The sequence below is a fragment of the Orbicella faveolata genome, unplaced genomic scaffold, assembly GCF_042242905.1.
Source record: "Orbicella faveolata isolate gen_17 unplaced genomic scaffold, um_ofav_v1 contig_3, whole genome shotgun sequence".
Taxonomy (NCBI): domain Eukaryota; kingdom Metazoa; phylum Cnidaria; class Anthozoa; order Scleractinia; family Merulinidae; genus Orbicella; species Orbicella faveolata.
The window spans coordinates 21,832,214-21,855,564 of NW_028301558.1; the positions used below are offsets into that span (position 1 = coordinate 21,832,214).

The 23,351-nt window shown below is 39.8% G+C and overlaps 1 protein-coding gene, 1 long non-coding RNA gene and 1 pseudogene across 2 annotated transcripts; 2 read left to right on the forward strand and 1 right to left on the reverse strand.

Annotated features, from left to right (window-relative positions):
- Nucleotides 1-16: 16 nt before the first annotated feature.
- LOC110064460 (uncharacterized) lies at nucleotides 17-21,965 on the forward strand. The gene is made up of 6 exons (XM_089297530.1): nucleotides 17-339; nucleotides 8,451-8,536; nucleotides 8,778-11,586; nucleotides 12,233-12,538; nucleotides 12,621-12,840; nucleotides 20,918-21,965. Exons 1-6 carry the CDS (start codon nucleotides 117-119, stop codon nucleotides 20,997-20,999), a joined length of 3,726 nt encoding a protein of 1,241 aa, XP_089153656.1. The 5' UTR covers nucleotides 17-116; the 3' UTR covers nucleotides 21,000-21,965.
- Nucleotides 13,898-16,085, forward strand: LOC149106867 (uncharacterized; annotated as a pseudogene).
- LOC149106868 (uncharacterized) lies at nucleotides 17,865-18,683 on the reverse strand. Its single transcript, XR_016209985.1, has 2 exons — nucleotides 18,316-18,683; nucleotides 17,865-18,239 (listed from the first exon to the last, which is right to left on the reverse strand). It is a non-coding gene; the product is annotated as an uncharacterized LOC149106868 (long non-coding RNA).
- Nucleotides 21,966-23,351: the final 1,386 nt, after the last annotated feature.

The window sequence follows — 23,351 nt, forward strand, 5'->3', positions numbered from 1 at the left end:
CTTTGTTTAGCGCCGTAAGACGAAAAACTTTGTCCCAGTCTCACTCCTTCGTTTCTCGGAAAATCGAAAGCTGTTAGTTCGTCATTTGCATGTAGTTTGCGTGGCCGCAACCAAAAATGTCAGACGTTTTAGGAAAATGTCAGTCGAATGCACCACAAATACAGCTTCTAGAGGAAAAGCAAGTGGCAAGGAGTATTGTGGTTTCAAACATATCGCCACAGACTGCAAAGGAAGATGTTACTATTCACTTCCAGCGGCAGAAGAATGGCGGAGGTGAAATCGATCATATACACATTCCGAAGATAGGAACGGCCGTCATAACTTTCGAAAAAAGCGAAGGTTTGTGCATCCTTGTCTTTTCTAGCTATTACTTGCACGAAACTAGAAGTGTTTCTGACTTATAGTTCCCCGCTATAATACATTTTCAACATAACTCACTTCCAGTTTCTTCAGTTAGTTTCAGTTCGGATTCAACCGGTTACATATATGGAATATTCGTCATGCGTCACATTTGAACGTGCGATGAATAGCAACAGTGGCTTGCTTAAATTCAGTTATCGATGCCCTCTTCACAAAAATAATACTTGCCAGATTTAGTAAAACCTCAAGAAATATTTTACATGATATAAAAGGATTGGGCAGATATCACTTCTAGTGCGGGTGGGGTAGCGACGAAGTGGTGGGTTGTATTATTTTGGAGGGGTAGCGACGGAGTGGTCGGTTGAATTATTTTTAGAAAGCATCCTGTAAGTAAGCGAGTTCTAAGAGCTACATTTCTATTCAACAATAAGATTGTGAGTTCAGCAGAGAATTATGTAATAACAGGAGCCAATAACCCAAATTATTCTGACATTTTGATTGGTTCTCGCGTACGATCTATTAGAGGATAGAGGCACGATTGACATAATAATAATAATAATAATAATAATAATAATAATAGTAATAGTAATAATAATAATAATAATAATAATAATAATAATAATAATGATAATACCAAAGGGTCTTCAAGGCTGCTGCCTAACAGGCGCCTAAGTTACGAGTGCGGGCGACTAAAGTTTTGTTCGAGGAGCCCGAGTGGGCGCCTAAACATGAAGTTTTCATTCCCATGTAATCTGTCCACTGACTTCAATCTTCTCATGAAATCGGTCAAAGAATCATTCACACAATAAATTAAATGGAAAACAACAGCTACTCTGGTCCTGTTTTGCTTTTATCGCGAGAAATCTGGTCAAAAACACGGCAACAAAGTCTCTCTCCGCTCACAAAACAGCCGAAAACAGCAATCTTTGAAAATCGCCCTATAATGCATTGTAAGCTCAGTATTGAATAAATGTACATCATGTATGCCAATGAATTGTGTCTCTGTTGATGCCTTGCTGATTCCGAGTTGCAAAATAACTACTTTGATAACTAATATTTTTGGAATTGGAGTGATGATCCTGCTGACGTTATATTTACAGTTGAAAAAAGATAAATGTGTCTAAATATTTGTCCGATACTTAAGAAAACTTCACTTAGATGTACTGAATGAATTTCTTTAGGTTTTGAAAGGATAATTTGAGTAACTAGCCAGCAAAAAGAACACATCATTGCAATTCTCTTTGCATACTAGGGTTCTATATTTTAAATTATTACATGAATTGTCGCGACTCCGCCCAATATACAAGAATTTATTTTCTCCAAAGAAGTGGCCAATATTGCTGTAATGCTGCCTGAAAATCACCTTTAGTTTATACTAATGTCCCAAGCCCGGGGAAGGAACGCACATTTCAGTTAGGCCAAATTCACCCCCCCCCCCCCCCCTCCAATGCCTCTTTCATTTGCAGCTTGCATTTCATGATTTGTACAACATATTTCGTCTTTTTAAAATAGAATTGCAAAATTCAAAAACAAAAGCAGCAATATAAATTTTTATAAAAAAAAGCTGCAGCACTTGCATGGATACACCAATTATTGAGTTTGACCATAAATAGTATTCTTTCTCAGTCATGACCTGATCACTTTGCTGAATGCTTTATTTGTCAAATTTGATTGATATTAGACCACATCAGTGTCTCATGAAAAAATCTCTGCCCCAGGACCCCTCCCCAAAATTTCCACAATTAACCCTCCCTGTCTTCCTTAAACTCACCAACCCCCCCAAACCCCCCCCCCCCCCCCCCCCCAGATTGACCACAGAGAATTTTATCTGGGCTCCTAAAAAGGTGGCTTGGGCTCCCAACTTTTGGTGGAAGGAGCCCAAAGGGCACATTAAAAATTTTCTTAGGCAACAGCCTTGGTCTTGATAGCACAAGTATTGTAAATATTTTTAAAAACACAACAACGCTTTTCAGTTTTCGGAACATGTTTCGATGTTTCAAACATCATCATCAGCCATAATGAATATATAAGGTTTACAGAAAGATCATTATTATATATGTAACAGCCTATACAATGAGCCTTTATAAATTTAAATTAATGTAAAAGGCAAACTTATTTAAACTAACCAATAAAAATTTAGAAAGAACAATAGTGAAAAACCACTAAGCTGAAATAGATACATTTAAAAGTGTAACAATAAATTGACATGCTCAACTTGTTTGTTGAGTTCTGGATTTAACCGTTCAATATGAAAATTCTCCTTGATTTTAAGTTGTGAGAAAGTCTTAGCAAAATCAATAATTTTAAAACTGGAGGCATCACAATTGTCTCAACATTGCTTAGAACAATTGAGATGTTTAAAAACATGGGAAGTTTTGTCCCGAAAAAGATGTTCCTTAACACGTGTGTGGAAATGCCTATTGATTTCACCAAGATAAGGAGCTTCACAGCTCGCACATGTAAACTGGTACACAACATGTGATTTAAGAGACTCGGGAATAAGATCTTTAGGACTAAACATACTGCTAAGTTTGAAAGAAGAGAAAATAACTTTTACATTTAAATCTTTGCAATATTTATTAATAATAGATGAAATTCTCTTCCCTGTGTAGGTAGAAAAATCCCGAACTCAACAAACAAGTTGAGCATGTCAATTTATCATTACACTTTTAAATGTATCTATTTCAGCTCAGTGGTTTTTCACTATTGTTCTTTCTAAATTTTTGTTGGTTAGTTTAAATAAGTTTGCATTTTACATTAATTTAAATTTATAAAGGCTCATTGTATAGGCTGTTACATATATAATAATGATCTTTCTGTAAACCTTATATATTCATTATGGCTGATAATGATGTTTGAAGCATCGAAACATGTTCCGAAAACTGAAAAGCGTTGTTGTGTTTTTAAACTAATAATAATAATAATAATAATAATAATAATAATAACGATAACGATAACGATAACGATAATGATAATAATAATAATAATATTTTTTGTAATAGTTAACCAGGGAACCCAACTCGCCAAGGTGGTCTTCAATAGGACCTTGAAAATAAATTAAATTACAAACTAAATACAAAGATCAAACAAGAAAAATTATATAATTCAACAAAGAAAGATTGAACTATGTAAGGGTCTTGAGACTAGTTTTAAAAATATGTGACAATTTCACTTCTCTCATGCTAACTTCTAAGTCATTGTATTCCTTTATGGCATTATAAACAAATCCCTGTTTACCCCAATTAGTGTGTACCTTACTTAAATGAAAATTATTACATGTATTATAATTACGATGAGAAGTTGAAGTTTTGACTGAAAATTAAAATTAATCTTACCATTTGAGCAGTTGAATACAGATATTAATTGATGGCACTTTCTCCTGCTACTTAAAGGCTTGTGATTTGTAAGGTATTTCAAGCGTCAGTAGCTGAGCTACGTGTTGGCTTATTTTGAATAATTGTGACCACCTTATTTAGTAAGGATTGTACATGTGTCATTAAAGTGTTGTTATTTTGGTCCCCCCAAACAATATCACCTGAGTCGAAAAAAGGGACAATTAAGCTATTACAGAGAGTCAACCTAGCTGATAAAGGTAATATTATAAATGCTTCACTCCCCTAACTACTCCAATCCTTTGGTTAATTTTCAATCATGCAATGTAAAGTTCTCAATGAGTACAATCCTTACGTACTTAAAAGTTTCAGTTATTTCTCAGGCAGTTTCCCCAACTTGAATTTCCATTAATTGAATATTGTTCAGTTTTCTTGTGTTTTCAAAGACCATAAGTTTGCAATTTGAGGTGTTAAGTATGAGAAGATTAACATTAAAATCAACGAATAAAGAATAAAGGCCCCGAATGCTTCCCTACGGGACCCCTACTGTCATTGGAGCAGCAGATGACAAAGTACTGCCAACAGATGTAACTTGGCTTCTACCATGCAGATACGACTGAAACCAACTAACTGACGTGGTATCAAGAGGGGGGGCAAGGGTATTTTCGTGACGCCGTGATCCGGTTTTTTTGTGCTCTGTGAATCGTGATTTGATAAAAAAAAACTGTTCCGTGAATCGTGATTGAAGTGCATTCCGTGAGGCGTGAAATGCAAAAGTCCTTGGCTGTGAATCGTGAATAGATAAGAAATAAATCGTGAATGTCTAAAGTTGAGTTCGTAACTGAATTTCACTGCATTGTGATCAGATTTTTCCCGTGACCTTAGTGAATTTAGCGCTTGAGTCAAGCCGACTGAGAGTAGCGACAGACGAAATATGTTGACAGGTTTAAATAAACCCGTTGATTTCCTGATCACCGTATTAGCCAATGAATCCGTCTCAATAGGATGTTTGACTGATGAGCCATTGATGAACGACATGTGTGGATTCGGTTTAACTCAGACTGGTAAAGATCATGGCTGCTGCATCCAACAGAGTCCTCGCGGTTGTTGAATCAGTGACAACGACGACGATACTCTGACCTTCTTAAGAGCCGTAACAACTCGCAGTGGAAGAGCTGTCCAAGTCCGATATTTCTCTTAAGAGGCCTCTTTAAGTAAAACCAAAAAATTAAGATTTCAAATATTACCTTTCCAACAGCTGTAAATTATTGGTAAAGTTAAAGAGTGCACTTTTTTGTACAAATTTTGATTACAGTTTCGTGCACATGTTCGAGAATCGTGAAAAGTGAATTTTTTGTTTCGTGATTCGTGCAGTCGAAAAGTTACTATCGTGACTTCGTGACAAGACCCTCCCCTCCCCCCCTTGACCCCCCTCTATCAAGACCAAGAGATCTCAGTTTCTTGATTAATAACTAGTGGTCCACCGTGTTAAAGGCCTTGGATAAGTCAAGGATTATTATCCAGAAGAGTCCAATCAATACATTTCAGGTCGTTAATAAAGTTTCCTATGTCATAGGATTTGAAAGAGCGGTATTCGATAATTCTTCCGGGAGCTTTCTTCATGCCCACTTTAACAACGCAATAAACCATTGAGTGATCACTCGAGGAGGGATGAATAATTCCATGATCACTGAGGTGATGACTTGAGCTCGCGAAAATAAGGTCTATCAGCGATCTTGAGTTCTCCATAATTCTGGTGGGATCCTTAATGAGTTGCTCAAGGTTGGGAGCGTTAGCCATTCTTTGCAACCTGCACATTACAAAGTTTTTCTCTCTCTCTCTTTAAAAATGGCGGAAAGTTTTGAGAATTTAGATCACATTTTACGTGACTGGGCAAAAGATAAGGTAAAAAAAGTACGAGAAGCTGGAGAAAGAAAGAAAAAGCCGTTTCTTTTTTTAAACAATGACTCAGAAAAAATACTGGAGCGGTCTCACACGGCAGTCGAGCGAGACTAAACCAAACACAAAATTGGTCTTGAAATTACCTTAAGATAAAAAAACCATTGGTTTGTCTCGAATTTAATAAACCCAATGGACAAAATGTCTATGAGATTAATTTATTTAAAAAAATTCAACTTTTCTCAGTCTCAAAGTAATTGTTGACACAGATCACTTCTCGAAATGCTTGCTTTTCCGATGCCGCTTCCACGGAGGTCCGCACAAAAGACGAGACCGCTGATTGTTCCATACTCTGTCTTCCAGTGATCTAAATGGGATGATTTAAATTTGAGCGTTCAAAGCTCGATTTTCTCCCTGGTACCAGACTGGGTTAGTTTGTTACCTGATTCTCGAAGAAACTCAGCTGTGATGTTGCGATTGGGTACGTTAGCCCAAAATGTCGCCATGGAGTCGAACTTTCTTCACTTCCGAGAAACTCTATAACAGCCGTTTTCACGTTTCGAAAGCAAATTTCAGTGAAAACCTACCAATTGACTAGTGCCGAGTGACGTTCCTTTCATTTTCTCGTGGTGACTTTGGCCATGTTTCTATCGACTCGTGAATCACCACCGGCCCGTGAAAGTTTCGGGGGAATTCGAGAAAGCTGTGGAAGCACCCGCTTGTTCGTGTTTCGATAATTCGAGAGAAACATGGAAAATATTTCGCGTATTTCTTGAGTATTTTCAGTTTGTGTAAGAGGGTATAAAAAGTTTTAAAACTTTACAATGGTTGAGGTGGGATAAAAGTTCCATATAATTTTCTTTATGGGTTTTCTCCTGCTCATTTACTTATATTATATATCTTACAAACATTCCGTTGAACCGACAAGAGAGGGTGAAATCCATGTAACCTGTGTCTTGACTAATCCAAGTTTTTGACCAAAACTTCCCAACACATAAAATGACGATCATGACTTAAACACCACACAAGTTGGGGGGGAGGACATAGGGGGAAGTCCGGAAGCGGCGGGAAGCGGGAGAGGAAAGGGCGAGAAGCGGAAGTTCGAAGAAGGCGGGAAATACTTTCAAAAACACGAACCTAAAATGTTATCGGACTTACATCTAGCTTATTTTGAGACTTCTCTACGAACGGAAAAACAAAAATTCGCCCTTGGGCTAATAACCTGAGGCTTCCTTCAGATAAAATTGGAAATCCTTTTACGGTGGTTACGTCGTAGGTCATAACATGTTGTCACTAAAGGTGTCAAAAGACGTGAGTAAGAGTAGCGAGGCTGAAAACAAAGAAAAAAAGGAAAATAAACGCCTAAGAGCGGTATCGAATGGTCTTTGCGAGCATGCGAGCAGTGCGTTTATTTTTGCGAGCAAGAGGAGTGATCAGTTTTGTCATGCGAGCAGCAAGTACTTTAGAAATGACAGATGGCGAGGAGCGAGCACTTCATGTAATTTGTGATAATCGGTATTGACATAAATTAATATTTTGCCGACACGGAACAGAGAACTGGGTGGGAGAGTAGTACGCGAAGGCTCATGGGTAGTACGTTTGTAAAAAGAGACGGTTGAGAAACTTGTGACATTCTACGGTCAGCCTTGCCACTAGCACTTTACCGTATGGTTTATTTTTATTGAGTAATTAGCGTCATATGATTTGTTTTTTGTCATTCTGTTGTTTATAGGTCAACCTTAAAACCCCAAAGGTGGCGCCACTGCATTTGGTCGGGGGTACACGGTCCCTATTTTTCCTAACAAGAGGTTTTTGGGGTTTACGTGTCCGGCTTTGGCGCATGTAGGACGTTAATTGATGTATCTCTTATCCACTTTGTTGTAAGCTTATTGTCGCAAATAAAACATATCTTGGGCCTGGCTGACCAACGCGCCCGTGCTTCAACCTTTCAGTGTATTCGGTTAGGTAGTGAAGGCAAAATGTAAATTTTCCGCTAGCTGGTATCTCTTTTTTGTTAAAACGTTGTTTTGCGCCAAATAATCTGGCTGACATCTCCAAAACAGGACAACAGGCGCAAAGCCAGGCAACATGTTAATATAAGATCTTATCGCGGTTCAACCAATCCCAGGTATTCCCAGCAGCTTACAGTCAATTATGCCTTATTTGATATGCCGTTTGATGCAAAATTACTGCTCTTAGCCTCACGTGAGTCAGTGGGTGGACGCAAAAGGAGATATGAAGCTTTCTAAGGCCCTGTTTACAAGAAAGTAGGGTCCCTACCAAGAGGGTTAAAGATAGCCCGTGTTTACAAGCAAAATGTTTCAGGTAGGGTTACCCTACTACCTGGGACTGAACTTTGGCCGCTCAGTTTCAACAAAATGTCAAGTGCGTGCATGTTTCCCCAATGTTTCCCAGTTTGGCATACGGGAAACATTGTTTCCAGTGTCATTTTTTGTTTCAAGATGCAAATTATGCTTCCGCTACGGGCAGAGAATTTTAACCAAAATCCGAGCATGCAAGCAATTGCAAAAATTTTGCGAGCACGAGCAAGCGAACACTCATCCAATTTTTGCGAGCAATTCGAGCAAGGGCCAAATTTTGCGAGCACTTCTAAATTGAATGGGACCATTCGATACACCTCCTACCCCTCCTGTTTTTCAATCCTTGTGCGCGCGCTGAATTGCATCAGCAAAAGCGCGCGCGAAAACTGTGTTCGGCCACCTTAAGCTGCAGAGAATTTAGCGAGAAATAATGTTAATTTTCTAAATTAGGTGAAAAAAAAATACAAAGTACTGCGAGTAACTGCTTGTTAGGATGACTTCTTTTCATTTAATGGTTGTTTTCCCTTTACCTACCTAGTTGTGGAAACAGTACTAGAACATTCTCACACACTTGAGGGATCAACATTGAAGCTTCACAGATTGATTCCGGATGGTTCCCCTGAGGTAAGATACAAATCGTTTTTTTGTAATGTTTCGCTCAGAAATAAGATGTGTATATTATTTTCTCAGATTGCAAAAAAGAAGAGCGGTGTTCCTATCTATTGCCCGAATGAGCTTCCGGAACTTCGTCATCTGATTGCTGAAACCGAACTGACAAATTTAAATGCGAAAGACATGTTGACATTGCCTTCAATCACTTCTCCTGGAAATAATTAATATTATCCATTTGTTTCCTTTGATTTAGGTTCTTCAGCTAGTTAAGGCACGTGTAAACTTTGATAGGTTCCCGCTATCATCTCAAGAATGGGTAAAAGCGCTTGAAGTTCTAAAGCATAAAACCGGAGTTCAATGTTCCCATGTTTCTAGTAAGGAATGTTTTCTCTATGGAACGTTCAATCAGATTCTCAACACGCAAACGTTTCTTCAAGACATTCTCCATCGACGTTCTTCAGTCCTGCAGCAATCAATAGGAGGAAATGACGCAATTCTTCAAAGTGATACAACACAGACCCAGCAAAATTCTTCAGAAACTTGGGACGATTTCGATACGAAGGATCTTAACAGCTTTGAGGTGCAGCCACAGTTCATGAAGCTTATTAAACGGGTGCACGAGAAGACGCTTCGATACATAGAAGAAACGTATGCCTTGAAGATCGTCTGGATTGAAAACACGTCCAACGTACAAATGCGTCCCACTAAAGCATCAAGCAATCCACGCAGTTATCAAGAAGGATGCGACTCGTTCATTGATCTTTATCAACGCGTTTTTCCGAACATTCGCCGAGAAGAAGTTGAAATAGAAAGTACAGACGATGGGGTAATCGAGGCGATTAATTCCGTGGAAACTTATAATAATGTGGTTATTGAAATGGCAGGAAACAAGTTAGTGGTCTATGCAGAAAAGAATGAAATTCTGAGTTCGCTGCGAGCCTTAAGGGAAAAGCTTGGATTACAACAAGGTGGTAGCAGAAAGACCAGACGCGGTCATCAAAGAACCACGACTCCTGGTGCTCTACATCACAATGAGACTTTCCAGGATAATCAATTCTCGGCAAGGCCTGCACAGGTGTTAAAGCAGATTTTGAGTAATGGAGTGAGTTTCTCGCTATACCAGAGTGATATAACTGACGAGAGAGTGGATGCCATTGCCAATGCAGCTAACGAGTGGCTTCAACACGGCGGTGGTGTGGCAGCTGCGATAGTGCGGAAAGGAGGTCGTCAGATAGAAGAAGAGTCCAAGCAAATAATGCTGCATAGAAATAAACGGCCGCTTAACGTAGGCGATGCTGTCTGTACCAAGGGTGGCAATCTCTCTTGTCGATATGTCATACACACGGTTGGTCCGAGATGGAATGACCATAACAGACAAAGGAGCATTTCGCTTCTTCAACGAGCATGCATGGAAAGCCTCTGTCTTGCAGCAAAGTTGAAACTTTCTTCCATTGCCCTTCCAGCAATAAGCTCAGGTATTTTCGGCATGCCAAAAAGCATTTGCGCCCAAGTGATGTTCAAAGCAATCGAGGAATTTAGCTCCATGACTGACGCCGAATTCAGCACTCTCCGTGACGTGCGTGTTGTTATCATTGACGACCAAACAATCAGTGTCTTCCGTGAAGAGTTTGTGAAACGCTACACTTCTCAAGAAACGTCATCAACAACCTCACCACACCCGGAACACCGTCTACGTACATCTAATGAGCAACAAGAAGTTTCTTCCGCCTTAAACGTCCCTGTAAAACATCCTTCCTTTTCTTCATTTAAAGATTCAGCTGAGGAACAATCCAAGAAGAGCGGGGAAGACAATTCCAATGTCGAGTCACCAAATGAGGGAACCGATCCAAATGTGGAAAGCGACAAACCAAGTGAACATATGCCCGATAGTCACAAGAAAGTGCACCCTTCTAACAACAGAAACACTCCAGATGGAAGCATAGACAACCCGCCCAATAGCAACGAAACGACAAATGTAGAAACTGACCTCCACGGCTCCAACAAAGAAAAGCGCTTAGGATGCTCTCCTTTAGCGAAAAGGTCCAACACGAGCGGCGAAAATAGTGATAATATTGAGTCCTCGGGTGAAGGAGTTGGTCCAAACGTGGAGAACAATAAGCACCGTGAAGATATACCCGTCGACATCAAGGAAGGGCTCCCTTCCAACAACAACAGTAATCATCCAAATGTAAGCAAAGGCAACCCACCCAGTGGTAACAAAAAGTCAAATGAAAAAACTGAAGTTCATGGCTCGAACATGGAAAAAGACATAAAAGGCCCTCATTCGGTGAAAAATTCAAAGTTGTCAAACATGGCTACTGCAGCTAGACCATCGTCTGGAAGGGGAAGAGGCATTCTTGCAGCTAATTTTTATGGCAGACTACAACAAGAAGCATCAAAATCTGAGTCAAATGAAAGCACTCTATTAGCTAAATCGAGGGAAACAACGAGTGCTTACGTTGGAAAAGGAAGGAGTGTCACATTTGCTATTAATGCCTCACCACCAGGACTGACTGTTACAGAGGAAGGAAAACGTTTTGCACGAAACATTGGTAACGGAGTGAAAGGTGATCAGAGCACTGATCCTGCTGAAGCAGCGAGAGGCACAGAAGAATCGGAGAGAAAAGAATCCAGCAACGGGGCGTTTAAGGAAGACAACCAAGAATCAAAAGATAATTATCAGAATACTGATGACGACAAGTTGATTGGTGTGCCCGGTAACAGATTACTACATAAAGATGGAATTACCGACATAGAGGAAACCAAGAAAGACACACTCGAAAAAACTACAACTGACGATGAGAGGAAACTCCCAACGGATGAGAATACGAACAACCTCGCTGGAACCAATCAGCCCGAGAGTATGCAAGAAACAGGAGTTCAATCTGTCAATTCAAGCTCTAACGCAACAAACAATGGAGCATCGTATCCCAAAGAACCATCGCCTTTTAATCACCCTCAAAGGGCTCCAGCGTCAGAGAACTTAACACCGACAGCTTCACAGGAAAGCGTCAATGTACGAGATATAGTGGAAGAAGGACGAGCTGCAGACTCAGATACAGGTAAAAACAAACAATATGTATTTCTCTGAAGTGAGCTTTGGTGTACTCGAAACTTTTCTAGGGCTACTCGGTTAACTTAGTAATTTCTTGAAGGTTTCACAGTAGCCTGTGGAAAATATTATTTCTGACGATTGAGGGACGAATTAGTCGGAAATTATCATTCTGAGGGCACCCTGGAGAGACTCGCTGTGCATCACGAGATGCTTAGGGACTATTTAAGGTTTTGGGGGGAGATTTAAGTCATTTTAGGTCGGTCAGTCGTTGCGTTCGGATACAGTGAATCTGATGGCTGACTGATGCATCCTCAATAAACTTTTCACATTGAATTTCTCGTGTGAGTGTAGTCAGAATCAACTCGTTTTGAGTACCAATGCGGACAATGATATCTTACGTACTATTACATTGCATTACTGTTATTCGATAGCTGATTCAGTCTATTTATTAGCATTTCACAGGACCAATACTTGTTGCAGGGCTAGCCTGTCTGCCTCGGTGGTCTGAGCTAACCACTGTGACTGACTAGCAAGTTAGTATTAACATCTCAGCATTCCACAGAATGCCCTGTACGATAGTGAAACGTCTTTGCGGCCTAATAAACTGGCAAGGGAACCAGACAGTACTTATTACACATATGTTTTAATTTTAGGTTCAAAACCACTCTTCGAGATGCAAAAACCTCATTCAACCGGTGAACCAAAATGTTCCATGTGCATGAATTTAAACAAAGATCCTGTTTACCCAGGCAACTGTGGTCACTATTTTTGCAAGTCCTGCACGAAGTACTTTATTGAGAAGACGATGATCTGTCCAGTTTGCAAGAAAGAGAATCAGTTTCGAGGGAACCAACCAGTAGGGTACATGACGTGCAGGACTGAGGCACGGAATTCACTTCCGGGATACAAGGAGTTTGGAACTATATTCTTGACTTTCAACTTTGACAATGGAATTCAAGGTATTATTGAATAAATTAGTTTTGTTGGCAAGCCCGTTTTCATTTATTTTGATTAAATAATGATGCACGTTCCTTTTGTTAGGTTCAGAGCATCCAAATCCAGGAGAGCCTTACTGTGGTTTATTTTGTACATCCTACCTCCCTAACAACCCAGCGGGACAAGAAGTGTGCAGCCTGCTGAGGAGTGCTTTTCATGCACGATTGATATTCACTATTGGGAACTGCCCAGCTACCGGAGAAAAGAACAAAATAGTGTCCAACGGCATCGAACTGAAATGGAATCGAAGTGGAGGCCCAGCTAAGTACGATTTTGCCCATAATACCTACAACTAAATCTTATAGTAATAGCAGAGCCGGGGTCCCTTTTTTTACAAGTATTGAAGTTTAGAATATAGCCCACAGGAAATACGCGCGCTGATTGGTTTACAGCCGATTTCAGTGCAGTGTATAGACCCTGGTTTTGAAACATGATTCGTCCATGATGATTCGCCCGTCATGATTCGACCGCGAGGCTACCACAGCTCTACTAATTTCGTAAATGATGAGATACAAGTTAAAGACTATTTTCGAAAATTTAAGGTAAAAACCTTGGTAGCATTCATTTAAGATAAGTCGTTATTTTCAGCTTTTAGCGGCAAAAACAGATCGACGGTTTAACTGGTGCATCACTTCTCGCATTCAACAGGTAAACCTCAAAAACAGTTTAATAGCGATTAGATTCAGCGTTACTTTCAATGAATTCATCACAGGAGACGAAAATGAACACTAACACACGTGAGATGAAAGAAATTGTCGCTTGCAATAATTTATTTTAAAGCCATCATCAATCGCGGATGAGTGCAAAATTACATTTCTTGACAGGAAGGCGTGACACGTTCTCGACTCGTTGTGTTGAAACTTGAAAGAAGAGAAAATTGAACAATTCGGGTACGGGCTAAAATACCTAATTGTGCATACGCTTTGTGGACATTATATTGTCATTTGTTGTCGTATTTTGTGGATATGTAGTTGAAGTTTGTAGTGTTTGTAAGGTACATTTCGGTGCATCATACATAATATACTTAAGCGCGCAATGTAAGTTGGGAAGTTGATCATTAAAGCAGCATGGCGGACTTCTAGATTGGATTCGTGTGTCGTATCCGTTCATTGCAATAATCCAGTTCCATCGGTTGTGGAACGTGACAAAGTTGAAGCACAACGATCACAGAAAAATGCGAATGACAAAATGAAACTGACATGTTATTGTCGCGCCGCCGAAGCGATGCAAATTTAATCTACGCTTGGCAATAACTAATATTCATGACGCTAATAATTCAAAAAGGATATACTGTGAAGGAAAATATTATTTGCCATCGAAAAATACTAGCAGAATGTATTTCTCTTGTCAAATGTTGCTATTTTAACTCATCTCCTATCCTGACTTTCGCGGGAAAAAAATTAAAAACTCAGCGCTCGTCAAAAATTATATTTTTTCACCAGAAATTTAGCTCGGAACATATACATATTTATATTCGTTTGAATCGTCGATGAAATGACCTTTTCCGGAAATTTTTTCCTTCGGGGTCAACAAAAACCTCCGATTACAAAATCACGCGGCGTGTCTAAAATACTGGTAGCTGGTCACTGGTCACTGGTCACTGGTCACCGGTCACCGGTCACTGAAATTTGGTTAGGTAGGGGGACCAAAACGCATTATTTCCAATCAATTTACAAAAACTTTAATTCCAACAAAAAAGAACATAAATCAATAAACATTCTCTTTCATAACAATAGAGCCCAACCAACCGTTGACAGTAACTAATACATGTATCTAAAACTACTTACAAGATATTTTCACATTAACCAGACTACACGCTCAGGGGCGTCGTTTAGTGTCCGTATTTAAATGGCGAGAGACCGTAATAGCGGGATGTCCGCAAGGCGACAGTTGACTGTATACGGACCTCCAAGCCGGCAAATAACAAGTATCAGTCAACACCATTGCGGAAAATTTAAGTCCCTTCTAGCGTGAACAAGTGAGCCAAAAAACCTCACGAGCAAAACTTTTACGATAAATTACAAGGGTGAATTACAACTTGCTGAAGTACAACTTACAAAACCTAAGGATAATCTGCCTAACACAGAACGAAAGGCGTTGAAAATGCTACAAGAAGATCCCAACATCAATCTTAAAAAGGCAGACAAGGGAACGCGAACGGTTGTCCTAACCACTGAAGATAAAATTCTCGAAGGACAAATCCAGTTAGACAACCGTGAACACTACAAACCCCTTGAACGTCCTATGGTTGTAGAGACATCCCTAAGGGTACAACAATTAGTTAAGGAACTCCACCAGCACAGCTATATTGATGACATGACCAAACTATGGTTTTGTCAAACACCTAACCCGCCTCGCACACCAGTGTTCTACACGCTTACAAAAATTCACAAATCAACTCCGGTTGGAAGACCCATAATATCTGGGTGTGATGGTCCGACAGAGAGACTGTCTGCATTTTGAGACAAACTCCTTCAACCCATAGCAAAAGAACAGGAGTCATATCTTAAAGACTCGACGAACTTCATCAATTTCATAGAAAAAACGAGAGTACCAGGGAACGCTATCCTTGTTTTGATGGACGTGACAAGCCTATACACAAATATACCTCAAGGGGAGGGGATAGAAACGGTATGCAACGCATACGAATCTTACTATGAAGGAGGATCCCCCATCCCAAAACAATATCTTAAAAGAGCGCTTGAACTTATACTTCAGGAAAACTCATTCCAGTTTACTGGAAAAAACTACCTCCAAACACATGGCACAGCCATGGGTACAACAGTGGCGGTCGCTTTTGCCAACATCTTTATGGGAAAGGTAGAATCACAAATTTTAAATCAAAGCGCTCAAAAACCACTCGACTGGAAAAGGTATATTGACGATATATTCTCTATCTGGAATATAAACAAAGACGAAGTCACGTAGTTCATTGAACTAGCAAATAGCCACCATCCCACTATCAAGTTCACGGCTGAAGTTTCCGACACGGAAACAACGTTCCTCGACACAAAAGTTTACAAAGGCGAAAGATTTGCACAAAAGTCCAGACTAGACATTAAAACTCATTTCAAAGCTACTGAAACATTTCAGTACACGCATTTCTCGAGTTGCCACCCACCAGGGGTCAAAAAGGGCTTCATCAAAGGCGAAGCATTTAGACTTCTCCGAACTAACTCCTCTGAAACAGCATTCAAAACTGCTATTTCACAATTTAAAACAAATCTCATCGAAAGAGGGTATCCTGAAACTCTTGTTTCAACAACTCGCAGAAATTACATTTGAGGAGAGAAAAGCTGCCCTACAACAGGAACGTAAACAAGACACGCGAATCTTGCCTTTTGTCACGCAATATCGCCCATCAGTGCCTAACTTAAAGCAAATACTTATGCAGAACGGGCATTTAATTCAACAACAACCATTGCTTAGAAGAATATTCAAAGATCCCCTATTGTCTCGTACAAAAGGCGCAGATCCCGAAAGGATAATCTCGTTAGAGCAAAGCTTTAACCGGCTATTACACGTGGATAGGAGTTGTGCAGGCCTGTCACCCCATTGTTATCTCCGCTGCTTACTTGGTTTTGCATATTTAACTGAGGTGGGGTGGGGGGGAATACTTTTCCCCGACCATGCATCGCGTTTGTCATTTACCACGATCTCTCCGCCTTGAACGCCTGCCAAGCAGGCTAGATATTGGCTGGCCTTGTCGCGGGGCATTTGCCATTTGTGGTTATCCGAAAAAAGAATGGCAAATGCCGGACAATTTACTAACGCGTTGGGAGCAGTAGTTTCTAAACCGGCGACTCAATATGTATCGGACTGTTTTTATTTATATTGTCTAACGATATGCATGTTCTTCGATTTTGAACGTCTCGTTTTCGGCATTGTAATGTCGACCAGTAGATAGGCCCTTAAATGTTAATTTGTTGTCTTAAAGTTGGATAGCATTCGTAACATTCGATACAGATGTTGTGCACACGTTCATGTGCTCCCAAATGAAAGGTATAATTGAATGTTAAGAAAAAAATTCAATACGTAGACAGGTTACTCTGAAGTTAAGACGACACTTATTTGTTTTAATGGTAATGTGCTTATAAAACTTAGCTCGTAGTCGAAACTCATTTCTTAGAGGGCGCAGTCAGCGACAATCATACCAATCTTGACGTGCACAGAATCGACACAGAAATATTCAGCGCCGTGCGATCTTATTACAACCGTGGTGAAATATGACCACCCACTACCCGCCACTCATTACCATTTACCTTTGAATATTAAATTTTGTTGTTGAGTGAATAACTTGAAAGAGTGACGAAAGAAGGAATCATGGATGAAAACTTTACTTCACTTCGTATTAAATATAGCAAAATTTACAGTAAAAAAAAAGCGTGTGTGGACAAATAATCTTTTTTTATAAGTGTACTAAGGTACACTTAGTTTACTGCATCGGCAGTAAGGGACATTTTACGGTATCTAATCTATCAGACACCAGTCAACAGTTACCAGTCAACAATTACCAGTGACCAGTGACCAGTGACCAGTGACCAGTGACCAGTGACCAGTGACCAGTGACCAGTGACCAGTGACCAGTGACCAGTGACCAGTGACCAGTGACCAGTGACCAGTGGCCAGTCGCCAGTCACCAGTCACCAGTCACCAGTCACCAGTCACCAGTCACCAGTTACCAGTCACCAGCTACCAGTATTTTAGACACGCCGCAAAATCACGCCGAACCCACACGTTGCAAAAAAATCTCTTCAAAACCCTGACTTCGAAGCGATATATCACTTTAGCGTTAATAGCTGCCACACATCGGTAGACGTAAATCTATTCCTTAACAATCCAGCTTTATCGTGTTAAAATTTCAGCGACATCGAACAAAACCAGAATTAATTAGAATTTTTTTGTCTGACCTCACTCCCCAGACTTGACCTAACAAAGGAAGCCACGGTCGCCCATAGCAACCGAAAAACACGAACATAACAAAGTCGATGTTTCAGCCATAAAACTCCAGAATTATCGCCTGAGAGCTTAAGAGGCCCTGCGCCTAAGAAACGACCGATGATTTCCGGCTAAAAAATAAAATCGGCCGATTTTTATCTCTCAAGTAGAGGTTACCGAATACTATTTAAAAATGAATTTCTTTTGTTTCAGTTTCGCTTTAAACCAAAAATATCGAGCCGCAAAGTTTTTCCGTCTGAAAGCAGCAAAATCAGGCCGAAAATAAGCCCCCGCAAAAAACTGTTTAGAAATTACTATCGCAACGCAAAATAATGAGAAAACTACACAGTGTTGAAGAAAAAGGCCTTTTAATGCAATATCATTCGATAAACATCAAAAAACTGCCGAAGCGATTAACAAATAAAGTTTCAAATATTGCATACTAAATTAGATGGAGCGTTGGAGCTGATTTTAAAATAATTATTTCTCAAAAGTTCAACGCTTTTGAAAGCAATCACAGTGATGAATGAGACATTGGAGGGATACAAATCACGTTTCTGGAAAAACATTTTTCGGCCAAAGTATATTGACCTTGTACAAAGCGTTCAAAGTTACAGTTTTTACCGTTATCCTGCTACTTCGGCGAAACACTTCTCTTTTGCCAATACGGCCGTGGATAGCGTGTTAAACGCCACTTTAAACCTTGCTAGGCATTCAAAGACCGTCCTAAGTAGAAGGAAGTAGAATTAAGAGAGTAAGGAAGATGAAAAATACACAGAAAAAGAAAATAACTCGAAATTACCATCTGCTAACGAAAGTTGAATCTGGAAAATGTCGTCGCGTGACAGCGGCCATTGACGTTATTTGTATCAATAGCGGTGGAATCCAAACGAATGCACAAATAGGAAAACAATTTTTCCCGGCCAGAAAACGTTTAGTGGAACAATGTTATGTTATTTTTCACAAATGATGGTCACTCAAAAAGAAAAACTTCCCCAACCGCCACACCGTTTTGGTCGCAGCGTGATCTGAGTTATGGGGTCACGACTGGATCTCTAGCCGCTGACCGCCCGAAGGACATTGCAGACTCGTTTTCCCACGCTCTTGCGACCTTTACGTGACCAATGACGTCACTGGCCGCTGTCACGCGACGACATTTTCCAGATTCAACTTTCGTTAGCAGATGGTAATTTCGAGTTATTTTCTTCTTCTGCGTATTTTTCATCTTCCTTTCTCTTTCAATTCTACATCCTTCTACTCAGGATAGTCTCTGAATGCCTAGCAAGGTTTAAAGTGGCGTTTACCACGCTATCCACGGCCGTATTGGCAAAAGAGAAGCGTTTCGCCGAAGTAGCAGGATAACGGTGAACACGGTAACTTTGAACGCTTTGTACAAGGTCAATATACTTTGGCCGAAAAATGTTTTTCCAGAAACGTGATTTGTATCCCTCCAATGTCTCATTCATCACTGTGATTGCTTTCAAAAGCGTTGAACTTTTGAGAAATAATTATTTTAAAATCAGCTCCAACGCTCCATCTAATTTAGTATGCAATATTTGAAACTTTATTTGTTAATCGCTTCGGCAGTTTTTTGATGTTTATCGAATGATATTGCATTAAAAGGCCTTTTTCTTCAACACTGTGTAGTTTTCTCATTATTTTGCGTTGCGGTAGTAATTTCTAAACAGTTTTTTGCGGGGGCTTATTTTCGGCCTGATTTTGCTGCTTTCAGACGGAAAAACTTTGCGGCTCGATATTTTTGGTTTAAAGCGAAACTGAAACAAAAGAAATTCATTTTTAAATAGTATTCGGTAACCTCTACTTGAGAGATAAAAATCGGCCGATTTTATTTTTTAGCCGGAAATCATCGGTCGTTTCTTAGGTGCAGGGCCTCTTAAGGTTGAATGGAAACATCTTTTTCGAACTTTTTCCAACTGAATGGCCTCGGCGGGCTACAAAAAAGACCAAGAGAGAAAATAGAACAGGACAGCATAACAAGCCGATAATATTTCACCGCGTGGCTTTCGGCGCGAAAACGAAAATACAGCTTACTTCTGGATAAATTCAGCCTTAGAAGCCAACAACTGGTCCCAAATTACTTTCTGTGTCCTTACAAATGTCCTGAATTCCATCTCCGAAAGATTTTGCCCCAATTTTGAGCAAATAAACATTTCGCCGACGGCGACCGCCATTACGGTGGCTTGCATACTAAATTAGCTAACTTGACAAAACTCTCCCAAGGGGGGGATATGACGAAAAGAGCTGATAAATGGCCTGTAATTGGCTTTGTTATCCTTTATTTTTACATAAAGCAGGCTCTGCCTCCCGATTATTATGGAAGAGTTTTGCTGTCCGCTTCCACGATCTCGCAACTATCCTCCATTTTCTAACCACCTGCCTTGTCAGAATCACGTGATTATGGTCGAATCATGACGGGCGAATCATGTTTCAAAAACCCGGGTCAATACACTGCACTGAAATTGGCTGTACAGTGTTTCTATTATAAACATTAGATTTTATAAAATAACTGAGCTACTACGCGTGCGCTCATTGGTCGATGGGTGTGTTTAGATGAGAGTATGTAAACACGGTTTTGACGTTTTAGATTCGCGTATACTGTTGAGAATTATTTTATAAAAGCAGTAGAGCACTTTTTCCGTGTTCACTTGGCCTCATCTAAACACTCGGAGGGTTGGGAGAATTCTCGAAAGTTATGCAAACGCTCGACTACGTCTCGGGTTTGCATAACTGTGTCGATTAAACTCCTGAGAAGGTGAGATTTAAGCCTGAAAAAAATTCAGGCCTGAATTTTTTTCAAGCTTTAATTTCACAACAGTTTAAGTTGTGTGCATAACTGCGATGATTAGTCATATATTCATGAAGGTTATTGTTTATATATAACACGTTTGCTGGGTGGGAAATAGTCTCCTCCGCAGCCGTTTTTTGGGGATGTCACGCAACGCTCCCGTGACATCCCAGGAAACGGCTGCGAAGGAGACTAGGTGGGAAACTACATTTCAACTATACAGTCCATCATTGTGTATATCCCCACCCTAGAATTTTATAATCCGCCGGCATTCATTTCAGAATAGCACTGCAAGATCAAATTCCACATCCAAGAACACACCCCAGGGACTCTGATCTAGTCTTTAACTTGAACCTCTCAATCCATTTCCCAATACACTAGGAATCACAGTTGTTTACACCATCGGTTTACGGATCGATGACGACTTGGACAAAGCACTCACTCTCGAGTACTCATGTTAAAGAAAACCTTTCATTGTCAAATTATAAATAAGGGTTAGTAAAAATAGGAAACGCATGCATAGTTTAGAACATACATCCATGAACCCCTTCACATGTGCATGAAACTTATATAACTTTTTTTGTTATCCACTCTGCAGTTGTGGCTACCCAGATCCCAGTTACCTTGACCGAGTAAAGAGCCAGCTGACTGAAAAAGTAATTACACAGCCATTGAAGTGACATCTTTACTACGGGTAGAGTAGTTAGAGGAAAGTAGTATATTATGTATTATGTGCAAGGCAAGAGACGATGATGATCGTGTCTTGGTGCAAGGCTTATAGTACTAATTTCATTGGATAAAAGAATAGGGATGAAAGAATAAAATATTACATGATCGCAGTCCAAACTTTCGTTTAACAAAATGGCTATTTTTGTCGCCATTTATGATTGGGCCACGGTATCTCGTTGCCCCTTGTTTGTAGGGACGAGAAGAAGAGTAAACGATCCCGGAAAAAAAAGTTTCTCGGAGGTTAATTGAGCTACTATGCAATGTGACATATTTTAAGTTGTAAATTTTCTCTTGGAATTACACATTGTACGAACAAAGCTCCCTCCGATTAACGGGCCTTTCTTTTATGTGTATTGAAACCATCTCAAAGTTACTGCAACAGGACACTTGAAAGGTCCGGCGCTTGGTGAAGGATATTTTGTCTTTTCCTATCACATCTCTGTTGGGTTTTTATTTCACAAGTTTTAAGTTGTTATGCAATTATTTCGCTTGATTCTTCCCAGGACAGCGTGGAAATCGACCCTTCAATATGAGTAGAAATCTAAGAGTATAATTAATCTGTATCAGTGTATATACTATGAAGATCCGTGAACAGTTTCATTCAGTGGTAGACATTAGTTTCAAGGTTTTTTATTTTTATTTTGCAGTAGGAAATAATTAAGAACTAATTCCTGTAAATAACGCGAATGAGATGGCAGTCGCGAAATTTCGGATTTCTTCATATTTTGCCCAAATAGCCTCTATAGTGAGTTGTTTTCGAAAATACCATTCAAAGGTCCTGAAGCGCTTTAGTTTTATCGAAATCGAGGAAAGTCCGAAGATAGCCATTTTAGCTGCCTGCCGCAGCCGAAAATGGCCGAAAATTGTGCATTTTCTTTTCGCTCGTACAGATCAACACGATGATATCTATCAATATACTTTGGGTAGCTCATAATGCATGTCTTGCTGTTTCTAAAGCATTAATTTGATTAGCAAAAGCTACAAGTGTTAATATATTTTAGGCCGATACAAGTACCTTCATCGAAGATCGTGAGCGAAAAGGCTAATTTTAGCTAATTTCAATACCATCAGTCGAAACTAAAATTTTCTGACAGTCCATACTCTATATTATGTCGTGTGAAAGTTTCTTCCGCGGCCCGAAAAAAGTACCCTGTGGAGGGACATAAATGTGTGGTACATTTTGATAAATTCATCATTCGTTAAACCAACGTGGAGCTTGGTCAGCTACCTTTATGAAGAACAAAACTAAGCGAATGGAAGCCGTTTTCGTCAATGAAGATGCTTGTAATCTGTTTTTTTTTTTGTTGCTTGTTTGTTTGTTTGTTTGTTTGTTTGTTTGTTTGTTTTCCTTTTAGATTGACCACATGATTGACTTTTGCAAACATTTGCAGTTAAATGAAAATAGACGATGCTTTTGGTACATTGTAATGTTATGCAAATTTATTTCGATCACCGGCACGTGCGTATCGCCCGAAATTGATTTTCCTTCCGCCTACCGTATGTTTCTTTTTGAAGGTTACAACTGTAGCACACATTATTCGTTCGATATCGGCAGTTTTAATTTTTGTGGAAGACCCACAGCTGAACCTGACTTCCAGAAAAAAAAAAAACATTTTTAAAAGTGAAACTTGAGTAATCAAACGATTACAGTTACGTCCATCATGTTTGGCGTAAATATTCGAGCAAAACCATTTCATGTAAGCAGGTATACTCTAATATAAAAATAACCGTCTCATCGCAGCATTTCTTGAAATCCTGGTCTGAGACCAGGCAATGATAACAAAGTGTGAGCAGTTGCCGAAACTTCATGATCAACTGTCGAAAAGTTGTGGCATAATACGCCAAGATGATTCAACCTTTGTATTTCTTACCCGTGTGCTTGCATATTCTAATGAGTACAATTGCCCCTGTCTTTTACCACCAGATTTATAGATGAATCGTTCGTTTCCTATCACCTAATATGACACATACCTCTGAATAACAGACATACTGTGACATCATTTTGCTTGGAGTGTTCCAACAGTCGTCCGCAACTTGCAAAACGTAAGCAGCAAGACAGAAAACCACAAAGGTTTCTTCGTCAATCGCACTACGCTGTCCAGATTTCTTTCTTACAAAGTTTCCAGACTTCGGTCTCTTTTAAAATTCCAAGACTTCGCCGTTCTATTGGCCAGTCCGAGCAACTGTCATGACGTTAGTTGAGTAAGTACTTGACTATGTTTGGTGGTCCCAGTTCAGAGAATTCGGCAAATGTGAATTGCGTGACAAACACGTGACAAACGGCCGCTTGCAAAGTGAGTGAA

Coding starts and splice junctions, on each gene's coding strand:
- LOC110064460 (XM_089297530.1), top strand. CDS start 117: ATGTCAGACGTTTTAGGAAAATGTCAGTCGAATGCACCACAAATACAG. Junction 340..8,450: donor AACTTTCGAAAAAAGCGAAG/GTTTGTGCATCC, acceptor TTACCTACCTAG/TTGTGGAAACAGTACTAGAA. Junction 11,587..12,232: donor AGCTGCAGACTCAGATACAG/GTAAAAACAAAC, acceptor TTTTAATTTTAG/GTTCAAAACCACTCTTCGAG.